The 12,505-nt window shown below is 32.5% G+C and overlaps 1 protein-coding gene across 1 annotated transcript in view; it reads right to left on the bottom strand.

Moving 5' to 3' along the window:
* Positions 1-7,074: 7,074 nt before the first annotated feature.
* LOC149897436 (plectin-like) overlaps positions 7,075-12,505 on the bottom strand; it is a 109,551-nt gene continuing 104,120 nt past the window's right edge. The window contains exons 22-23 of the mRNA XM_090116476.1: positions 7,848-8,063; positions 7,075-7,361 (exon numbers count right to left, since the gene is read on the bottom strand). Of these exons, the coding sequence (XP_089972602.1) occupies positions 7,075-7,361; positions 7,848-8,063 (503 nt within the window). The remainder of the gene's footprint in view (positions 7,362-7,847; positions 8,064-12,505) is intronic.

The following is a 12,505-nucleotide window of genomic DNA, read 5'->3' as shown; positions in this document are numbered from 1 at the left end:
AGCTGTAATTACGTCATCAAAATGCTAATTAAAAAAAACTATCTCTATATGAATTCAACTCTATTTAGTTAAATATAGTTTGTGCCATAAACCGAAGCAGAAAGTGCACGACATACTACAAGAACGAAATGCGACAGCGACCAAGAGGAAATGCTGGACTTGAAAGTCTACAACCTTTCACAATCTCTCAGAAAAAACACCCTAAATTGCCCAAGAATACAACGCTCCTAAACTTCTAGAAAATTTCAACATTCGAACATAACACCATAGATAGCACAATTTAAAATTCGAAATTTTCCTTCTAGAATACATAAATTCAAAAATGGAACAGTTCGTTGTAGAATCCCATTTGAACAGTTCTCAACACTTCTTTACACACAATTCAAATTCGAATCCCTTCTAGAATTCATCGATTCTAAAATGTAACTATTCCTTCTTTAAGAATCCATGACGCCACAGTATAAAATACCTCCCTACACTTTTATTACCCATCTGATATTTACCTTCGCCTCACGTATGAACCTTCCTCCGTCTACGTTAACTTTTTCAATCTTTGGCGTCCTTTCCACAACGCTCGTGAGTAAACTCTGTAAAACAACCACAACAACCCACATTGTAGTTTAGTTATTGTGCGTACCGTACGTGCAAAGTGCGTTAAGAACTATTAGTATATCTATACTAGAATAGGTTAGATACAAATATTTGAACGATTAAACGTTATAAAACAGTACCCTAAGTTGTTATATCTATACTAAAATAAGTTGCAAGTTATTTAAATGTTATTCAAATGTATATTTAAGTTACAAATACCATTTAATCTAAAATACAACAGTGACTGACAATTTATTTATAGTTAATGTTAGTAATAGAGACAATAAATATGTTCTACTTTCACTAAAATTATTTATACATTTAACAGAGAACCTACCAAATAAACTCCAATATTGATAATGAAAATCTATTTTAATACTTTACCACAATAATTATCATGTATTTTCAACTAAATTAAACTTTACAATCTTAAACTGCACTACAGATGTCGCTGTAACTAATTCCATCGAAATCTATCATCCATATTATAGGTTTTAATAAAATAATGAACTTGTATAATCTGTAAGACTTAATTATTTTTTTAAAGTGTATCCTTTCTCTATAATATTAGCATTTAAGAATACTTCAAACCCTATCAATAGATGTCACTACAACCAATACACTTATCTTCCATATATATATCACAAGTATTTATTCAATTAATGTATGAACTAAATGCAGGAATAATCCATATTAAGAATACTTCAAACCTATCAATAGGTGTCGCTATAACTTTTCATCCCTATATAACAACTATTTACCCAATGAATGAATAAATTAATGAACAGATGAATGAATATCATACCCTAGTGGGCTCCAACTGCTCTTTGGGCCTCACTTCGATAGGCGGCTGCGCTTGGAGCTTGCTGAACGAATCGTCTATCCATTCTGCTTCTTTTTCAAAACCGGCGTTAAAGTTCCGTAGTAATTGGTATGCGGCTTCACAGCTGCGTAATCTGTAAAAAAAAGATATATGAAGAAAACAATAATTATAAAACAATAAATTTATTTAGTAGTCTGCCTTGGTTTCACAGGGGTTAATTGGAGATTTCAAAAATGTAACTTCTCAAAAACATTATGATGTCTTACGGCAGCAGTATTATTTTCAGTATGGGAATCTTATAACCCTGTCATTTTTCCACACTTGACTTAATACTGCTTGAAGACAGCATGGTATGAGGGCAGATAATAAATAAGCTTACTGCAGGTGATTTTTTTTTTTTCGAAATCAAAATCCTGCTATTTTTGTTAACATAGCGAAATTCTTTCCTTAAGTTATCCTTATCGAAAAACTCAAATAACACAACCCTACTATAATTCCTACCATTCAAAGACAATAAAATTTATTTATTCAATTAGACTTCATCATTCATCTATTCTATTTGTATTTGAACATAAATCTACCCAAAATTACCATCCTTACCTTTCAGCCAATTGCGTGCAAACATGACTCCATCTGCCATTCAGCAGTTCCACCTCTTTATCCAGTCGCTCCAGGTCTACATGCTTCCCAGATCTTTGTAGGGTGGAATGTGGAAGACCAGCTCTAGAACCTTCGACCAGACGACGGCAGTTCTCAGCGTCATCATTCATCTGGTCCACTTGGATCTGCTGCTTGCTGACAGCCACTTGCATGCGGAGGAGGTCTTCGTGCATCTGATGAATAATTTTTGGTTATGAGTGTAGATCGGATAATTATGGATATCAAAAGAAAATTAAAAATATGCTGAAATTTTAAGGGATATACCTATTATTTCCAAATGTAAGAAGGTGATTATTATCATGTTATGTACAAGTTTTGATAAACAATTTTTAAACATACTTCATAAATTAATATGGTTAATTGAACCCGATATATGTATTCAATAAGTCATGTTAAAATAATTAAATATCGCCAGTTATTTGCGCACAATTGTGAAAATCTGGATACAATTCACTAAATAGGTACAGAAAATTACTTTACTATGCTCTAAAACACTGTAATAATTCTATATCTTTATTCTTAACTAGCGGTCCGCCCCGGCTTCGCCCGTGGTACCTACATGTTTAAACTATCCTATTTCTCAAGTTGGATCGAACTGCACATGGTGTGCGAATTTTATTATAATCGGTTAAGTGGTTTAGGAGTCCAGTGAGGACAAACATTGTGACACGAGATTTATATACAGGGTTACTTGTAAAACACCAGCAACCTCTCAGGACAAGATAGCTAACATCATAAGTAACAACATTTGTTCTACGACTTTTGGCATAACGCAATACATTATTTTTAAATGAATTTTTAAAGTTTTTATTGTACTCTCCTAACATTTGTAAGTCTATGTTCTATTCATTATCGAAAGGACGACGCGACGCCTCCTTTCCCCTCTCGTTCGCTTCTTGTTTACGTAATTTTTGGGATGCGCGTAGTTTATAATATTCAAACTGAAAATTAAATGAATATTTTATATTTATTTTTGTATGAAAATAAAATCTAACAAATAATCAAAAGTCGTAGAACAAATGTTGTTACTTATGATGTTAGCTATCTTGTCCTGCGAGGTTGCTGGTGTTTTACAAGTAACCCTGTATATTAAGATTGTATAATGGGTGTATGATAATTTATTAGGATTGGTTGCCATTATTATTGAGTATGAATTTAAAAGAGAGCATCTACATTTATATCAGGTATTCTGTTAACCATATTCTCAATAAATTTTACTAGCACGTTACTAATTCGTTATGCTGTTTCTTAGATCATTAATGATCTAAGTGCTGTTTACTTTCCTGTGTATTTATGAATTCGGGAGCGTTCAAGTAATACGTAACGCAATTTGGGGGGAGGGGGGGGGTCTCGTAAAACGTTACGATGCGTTACAGGGGCGGAGGGGGTCTTTCTTACAACACGTTACGTAACATTGTTTTTTTTAATAAAAAATTAGGGAATTAAAACTCCGAAATTGGCAACCTTTTTCATTTACGTTTTACGGGGAATCCCTTGATTTTATTATACACTAGCTGTGCCCGCGACTTCGTCCGCGTGGAATAGTGACTGTATAGTAGTTACTACATTTTTGAAGTGAAAACTTCTTTAGCGGCGTTGAGCACTTTTTCTGTAATGGGTATAAAATCTTAAACTCGCGTCAGGACACGTGACCTGATCGAAAAAGCGTAAGACGAATACCATTCCAAAATATCAAACATGCTCAACGTTAATAATCAAGTATTCACTTCTGCCGGCACTCCCGGAGTGCAACCCTTCTTTTTTATTGAATTTAAAGGAAAAACACGTACTACCATAAATAATACAAAGAACTATTAGTAAAATTTATTACTAAACTGAGCTAAAAAATAAAAAAATAAATACCTAATTAATTTTCTACGTAAAATTTATTTTTATGCACCAGAGGGGAAGGGAGCAAATTTATTTTTCTTCCTTCCTTGTATGGATGTTTTTGTTAATAAATCGTGAAGCAACTGAGCGCCGAGACAAACGTCAAAACGCAAAGGAATAGAATCCGCTATCGATACTAATAATTGACATAAGCGTATGATGTTTTGCTAAGGATTTGTTCACCCTACCAACGACGACGACGACCATAAACAAAATTTTCATCCAGTCGCAATTTAACAAAATAGTGCTAAACACAATTAGAATAAAATATTAAAATTTCCTGTCGTTCTGGTGCTTGGAATTTTTTTTTGAATGAATGAATAAATAGATTTTTCGTAGAAACGGTAGCTCCTAGAAAATCGAAAAAAATCTATTTTTTATTAATTGACCTCGAAATTTTTTTCTTCCGAGTACCAGTATGACGGGAAATTTTAATATTTTATTTTGAACAAATTTGGTCTGGATGAGAATTTTGGTCGTTGTCGTCGTCGTAATTTTGGTAGTGTGACCGAACCATTACTAAAATGTGATGAGCTTATGTCAATAATAATTAGCGATAGCAGTTTCTATTCCATAGCGTTTATTCTAATCTCTGCCGTCTCGGCCTGCAGATCTTTCCTGTCTCACGCCTGTAGTAACTAAACCGTTTAGACCGTGCAATAAAAATTAATAAATACCATTTTAAATATTTATAAAAATAAAAAAACAAAGTCGTCGGAGCTGCCATACCATCATTATCATATTATCATATATTATATTTTTTTATAATGGTGTTTAATTTTAAAGATCCTCGGGAAGTTTGTAAAATTATTGTTTATTCCTTTACTTTAAGTTATACCTACATAAAAATAAAATTTCATCATTTTCTTATTTTGTCATACTTAACTTTAACTAATAAAACATGAGTCTAACTATATAATTATAATTATAAAGAATAAATACAAAAGTTACAACTTATCTTTTGTGGGAACGCAAGAAGGCGAAAATTAAAAAAAAATTTATAACAATGTAACGAATGAACACAATCACTGTTATCTACTATTACTTATATTAACTGTAATGGTGTCTTGTTTGACATCAAATAATAAACATCTACCCTCACTTATAAAAATTTTGTACATATATTCACATGAAATATAAGCGCACCTGAAATGGACTCTGGGAAGATATGAATTATTTATTTAACTTTAAAAAAAAACAACCTCACCAACATCATAATATTTAAATTATGAATTTCCAAGAAGCGTTAATATTATGTAAATTGATTTGATTTTAATGAAATCTCATAGATGGCGCTGTTTTAAATTTGTCTTTATACTACTAAGATTCATTATACTGTTTCTCTGCCAAAATTACTTAAATGACGTAGTTTTTATAGTGTAAAGGTAGACAATAGCATAGCTTACTCAAAAACAACATTTAAACATGAGTCTTTAGATTGTACGCTATCGTAGTACAGAGAATACGTAAGAAGAATAAAGGTTCACAGCTCCTCCCCCGCAGGTGATAGCTTGATAATATGTAGCCTATAGCCTGACCCGACCTGTTAGTAATATTCATGCAAAATTTGAAGTCAATCTATGCAGTAATTTTCGAGATTATCCTTGTCAAACATACAGACAAACAGACAAACAGACAAACCGACAAACAGACAAACAGACAAAAATTCTAAAAACTATGTTTTTGGCTTCTATATCGATTATAGATCATGGATTATGTATTCTTTTAAAAAAATATTCAATGTACAGTTTTGACTTTCCTACGATTTTATTATATGTATAGATAATAGTTATTTAGGAAATATATTTCATGTGCAGAATTGACCTCTACAGATTTAATATAAGTAGGTATACATATATTTAGATTCCAATTTCCATGTAACGTTAAATTCGACTATACAATAACTAACAGACAACGCAGGTTACTCTCGTTTCCGTAAGTTGAGGCGGCTACATATTCGGTCCTAATAACATGACTTTTTGTGAACGAAACGACAGCGCGGTTTAATTCGATGGCAACACCATCAGAAAAAAGGAAATATTTTTAACTTTGAAAAAATATTATGATTAACACTACTATTATTAATACTATTTTAACATTAACACAAAATATAAGACTGTGAGTGTGTAAAAATAAATCCAGCTAGTTTCACATCACACTTATGTTTATAATTAGGCATACGACATGAAAATATATTAATTACCAAGCAATAATCATATAGATAAATACTGAACAAAAGTATTAACAGTCAAAGTATATTATTTTTTACTAACAACATGTAAATGATGAAGGAATAATAATTATCAACGAACTAACCTTTTTGTATTAGAGTCCCGCCTCGTGATCGAATTATTAAAACACGAAGATTTTTAAAAATGTAACCAATGAACACAATCAATATTAGATTAACTGTAATGGTGTCTAGTTTGACTTAAAATAATATACATCTACCCTCACTTTTAAAAATGTAGTATATTCACACGAATTATAAGCGCACCTTATAGGGAAGGGAAGATTTATTATGGGTTAAAGAGTTAAATAAATAACTAACATAATTATATTTAAATTATTAATTTTTAACATTGTGTTCAGTAGTGTTAACATGTAAATTGATTTGATTTTTACGAAATCTCATAGATGGCGCTGAATCAAATTTGTCTTTATAGTACTAAGATTCATTAAACAGTTTCTCTGCCCAAATTACGTAAATGACGTAGTTTTTATAGTGTAAAGCTAGATAAGAGCATGGCTTACTCAAAAACAACATTTAAACATGAGTCTTTAGATTGTACGCTGTCGTAGTACACGGAATACGTAAGAAAAGTAAAGGTTCACAGCTCCTCCCCCGGAGGTGATAGCATGATAATATGTTTAAAAAAACCTCACTCGACCTGTTAGTAATATTCATGCAAAATTTGAAGTCAATCTATGCAGTACTTTTCGAGATTAGCTCGGACAAACATACAGACAAACAGACAAACAGACAAACAGACAAACAGACAAAAATTCTAAAAACTATATTTTTGGCTTCTATATCGATTATAGATCATGGAATATGTATTCTTTTAAAAAAATATTCAATGTACAGTTTTGACTTTCCTACGATTTTATTATATGTATAGATATGTACAGAATATTACTAATGCCACATTATCCAACCAATAAAAAGCACCACTTACATCCTTAAGCAGCTCCACATCATTGGGCAGTTCGTTAAACTGCGCCAGTTTAATCTCAAACTCGGATATCGTCTGGTTGTTCTCCTCCATGCTGTTTACGACGATTTCCACGAACTTCAGCCTTTCCACAAAGAGCTGACTCTTGGATTGCATGTCGTTCCATTTGCCCATCACTTTGTCTAGGCTCTTCTTCATTGCTGGTGTTTTGAGGGCGATACCTGGAACAGTATGATTAATATTAGATTTTTACTTTACCCAGGTACATAAATTTAAATCATTTGACCATAATTGACCATAATAATATGAAAGGCTTTTAAATGAACTCTATGTTATTTATCATACACATAAAAACAACACAAGGGATGGAAAATTTAATCGAAATATGGCTTAACTTGATGTTCCGATCAACAAAAAATAAGAAAATGCGTTATCTTATGTAAATTCTTGAAGAATAGTCATAAAAACAGTCAATATTTGAGCTAAATGTATGAACTATTTTTAAACAAGTTCTATCGCCTTTAGTGTTTTTCTTGCTATTTGTTTAGAAGTAAGACAGTAACCTTAACTTCCTACCATTAAATTTTATATTTTTCTAGTCCTTAAATCGACACCTTACTTTTATAGCTCTTAAAAATACACCCTGATTCTTTTAATCCTAAACTTATTTCTAATCTCTTTTCCTTCCAAAAATTGTCCAAACTAACCTCTAAAAGTATCTTGCACCTCCTGTACATCATTGGCTAACGCCAGCAGGCTGGTCTCCCAGTCCTTATGCTGCAGTACCAGGTGCTCCAGCGAGTCGAGATCTCGCGGTATATGAGATGCGATCCGCTCGTGCAATTGCCGTTCGTACATCTCGAGCCTTTCGAGAAGGTTCGACGATTGTTCCGTGAAGATTCGAGCTGCATTCTTCGAGTCCTCTGCAAGGGGGATAACAAATATTAGTAATATGTACTTTATGAACCAGTTACTAAATTAAAATAATAATGTATTTAGAATGTAAAATTAATAATCCTACTAATATTATTGATGCGAAAGTTTGTGAGACTTTGTTACGCTTTCACGCGAAAACTACTTAACGAATTTTGATCATACTTGGCAGTGATGCAGATGTACCTACAATTAAAATATAGTTCTTAAACTCAAAATGAATTGCCTGTGCCAATTTTGATATGATTTCATGTCAATTTAAAATGTACCGTTTTCTAAATCTATATATTACTGTACTGTTTATCGTCATCTCTATCGTATCTGAAAGTTTTTCCCCCACGTGTTGCGATGTAACCTAGATACTTTTGTTTTCATAGTATTGGAGATAGTAAAATGGATCCTATCCTTATAATCATAAGGTTCAATTTCTTTTAGCTTTCTATTAGCGACCAATTTCTTAAGGTAGTACACAATATTTCATGATTTCATCAATTAAGGAGATTGAACTTAATCAAGTTTTAAAAATAAGATCACATAAAAGTATAACAAGGTAATATTCCTCGTGCATTGGCACAATTAACCTTACGACAAGTTCAATTCAGTGATTTATTGGAGTAAGGTTAAAATACTGAAAAATGTCCGTATTTCTTACTAATATAATTATAATTATTTTATATCACATTGTTTATGTTGTAAAACCTTTATATATACGAATGCAAAAAGTAACCACTATTTTTTATTTAAAGACAGGATAACGCTTTATTACGATATATTAATAAGTAGTTTTTAATAATTCTTAATAAGTATATATATAAATCTCGTGTCACAATGTTTGTCCTCAATGGACTCCTAAACCACTTAACCGATTATAATAAAATTCGCACACCATGTGCAGTTCGATCCAACTTGGGAGATAGGATAGTTTAAACTTTAAACATGTAGGTACCACGGGCGAAGCCGGGGCGGACCGCTAGTATACTAAAAGGATTTAGGGATTTTAAGAAATAATTAGAATATTTAATTTTGGTACTTTTTAAGTAAAATACAGGGGAGGTTATTGCTATACAGGGTGTCCCACTATTGGTATACTAAGCGCGAAAGGACTTGTAGTTTTGCATACACTGATCACGTAAAAAATACTTAAACAACAAAATTACGTCAAAAAATTTTTGCTAATTTTTTCCTGAAAATCCATGTTTTCATCTCTAGCTTCGCGCAGCCGGCATATACCGCTTCTCTAATGTGGGCATTTTGTCTATGAAAACATAATCTTAAACGATAGGTCACGTGCTGGTGGTAAAGTTGGGCGGGTGGCCTGTTATGGGTGTTCACATAGTTTTAAGAATTCATCTATTTGAAAAAAAAATGCGTCTGGAATTTTATAAGTATTTTTTTACGTACTCAGCGTATGCAAAAACTATAACCTCCTTTGAGCTTAGTATACCAACAGTGGGACACCCTGTATATAGTGAACATACAGATAAATTTTTAATCGTTCGCTATATAATTCTAACTATGGCAATTTACCAAACTTGTGACCTCTTTAGGACTTACGTAAGTTTAAATATTGATCTGAATTGAAGAAACAAGCATGAATCACTGAATCCAGACTTCAAAATATATGACCTAATTCACATCGAGTATGCTTGATTTTAAATCTTAAATCCCCAAGGATATTTACTTCATTCAAGATAAGTCTTATTTTGCTAATTGCGGGTGTTTTTTTAATAATATCATAATTCATTTAAAACGAATTCATCCTTTTATTATTTGTATGTCTCATTTAACCCATTGAGCCAAACATTGAGCCCCGAACGGCCCGATCGGTCCACGACACAATAGATTTTCTATTGTGTCTGTAATTCCGGGGCCTGAGTTATTAAAAAAAATTAATCGTAACCTAACAAACTTAATTCCAGTATAGTATATCCGTCTGTCACATTCCACAAATCCCTCTAATCTACACATCAAAATAAATAAAGCATTTACTAAACATAACTCATATTCGTACACAAACCGAATCAATTCACATCAATACAAAATCAAATGACAACGCAGGCGTTAAAGCATTCCCTTCCCAAGTTCCAAGTCATTCAATATTTCAACATAAACAAACTTAAAATCTATGAATAACACTGTCCATTCAGAGCACAGATAAAAAAACACAAGGTCACGGAGTCTAGACACGGATAGGCACCTGACAATCGATATTCCCACCAACGCCTCTCCACAGATCTCTTTCTATACACTAAACATATTTTACGTATCATTTTAAAACATTTTATGTAAAACAATATCAGATCGGTATCGTGGACGGTATGACAAAACTACTAAAACTGAAGCGAGCGAGATGTGCACAGAGTAAAAAAGAACATTGACTCAACAGTTCGAAGAAAGGCGTGAGACTGCGTCTGAAAATATATTATCTGTTACTTTATTGAAGGTTTTTTTTTCATGTATAAACGATTAAATAGACAATATAACATGGCATTGTTTTTAGAATCGAATGTTCGACATATTGGTACAATATTGCTGACTTTTTTTCGTTAAGTTTAAGTGTTGAGATAAAAAGTCGTCCGAATTGAAATTGAATTTCGCAATCAGGTTTTCAATAGTTAAATAGCGTGTAATTGTTTATCAACTTATGCTATCAATTTTATTTTTGTAAGTCTGTTTCTGGATTAACTCAAAACGACGTAATCCTGTTTTGTAAAATCTTTCATTAGTAGAAAGCTAGATTATTTGTAAGATTTTCTTTTAGAGGTCAATATTTTTGGATTAATTAATAAAAAAAGATAGAACTCTTATCAATATTATACACTAGCCGCTCCGCGCGGTTTCACCCCCGTGGCTCCTCTCCTGTTGGTCGTAGCGTGATGATTTATAGCCTATAAGCCTTCCTCGATAAATGAGCTATCTAACACCGAAAGAATTTTTCAAATCGGACCAGTAGTTCTCGAGATTAGCGCGTTCAAACAAACAAACAAACAAACTCTTCAGCTTTATAATATTAGTATAGATGTAACGAGCGTTTGTTTGTGTGTATTTCTTTTAAATCGCAACAGAGCGGTTTATGCTATGTTTGTGCATGTACGATATAAATAATATAGGTTACTTAACCGCGTTGAATCATTTCATTGCAATTACATACAGTTGCAATGCGGGTGAAACCGCGGGGCACAGCTAGTATAAAATATATCCTATCTCTTGGCTACTGTATTCCATTGCACTGTGGTCACAGGCCCACACGCGCCTACGGTATAGAAATTGCGGTATCAACCACAAGGCCAATAACTGCTGATGACATCACGGGATAAAATTGAATTATTGGTTACCTGGACGTAGGATGAAAATTCGTTAAAAATAGGCAAATAATAAAAAATGCATATAAGTTATAACCATTAATTGGATGAAGTACCTATGGGGCTTAAAATTTCAATTACTTACTTATGTATAAAAATTTTTCAAATATCGCATTGCTTTAAATTCAGCACTATGGTATCTAAGGTACCTAAGAGGAAGTTTTATCCAAATCGTTTCAGTAGTTGTTTGTATGACAAAGTAACGAACATCTTCGCAATTCAAACATATTTAAACTTTCGGATTTGAAATATTATTATGGTAATAGTGTCCTCGGTACACACGCTCTTTTTTACATGAAATTGCGAAAGGAACAATATACATTTAGGGCCGATTTTTCAATCCTTGGTTAAAACTTATTCGTCGAATAATGTATAAAACTACCATTTTAAAAACGTATTCTAATTGCCCGTATTTTACAGTTTACGTGACATTTTAATATTATCGTCTAATACTTTATTGGACGGATAAGTTTTATCCAAGCATTGAAAAATCGGCCCTAAATTAATTATTATCTCACGAGTAAAATACCTATCAATTACGAAGGAGACATGACATAAATTCTAATACTACAATGTATTAACTTTGACACCTAGAGCGTTTCGCCCACTCCTTGTGTTTCGGTGATGTCATGTGACCTTTTGACCAATAATTGAAGTACTTTGGACCCTTTAAGTCTTTATGGAAACATGTAATCGAGGAACTGTGTAAATCATATTTCTTATATTAGTTTAGGGTAGTGCTCAACTCTTAATCATCTCTACCGTCTGCCTAAGAAGTTATTATAGTAATTAGATATATATGTATACTAGCTGCTCCCCGCGATTTCACCCCCGTTGCTCCACACCTTTTAGTCATATAACTATAACCTTCTAATCTATAACCTTCCTCGATAAATGGGCTATCTAACACCGAAATAATTTTTCAAATCGGACCAGTAGTTCCTGAGATGAGCGCGTTCAAACAAACTATTCAGCTTTATAATATTAAAGTTTATAGATTATTGGATTTACAGTTCAACATACGCTATTTATCGCTATTCCCTTTGACATTGATATGAAATTCATACTAT

Source organism: Colias eurytheme, chromosome 25, assembly GCF_061535395.1.
Source record: "Colias eurytheme isolate Ceu_HAF_F1 chromosome 25, ilColEury1 Martin Lab GWU primary, whole genome shotgun sequence".
NCBI lineage: Eukaryota > Metazoa > Arthropoda > Insecta > Lepidoptera > Pieridae > Colias > Colias eurytheme.
This window is presented reverse-complemented; position numbering and strand designations above follow the sequence as displayed.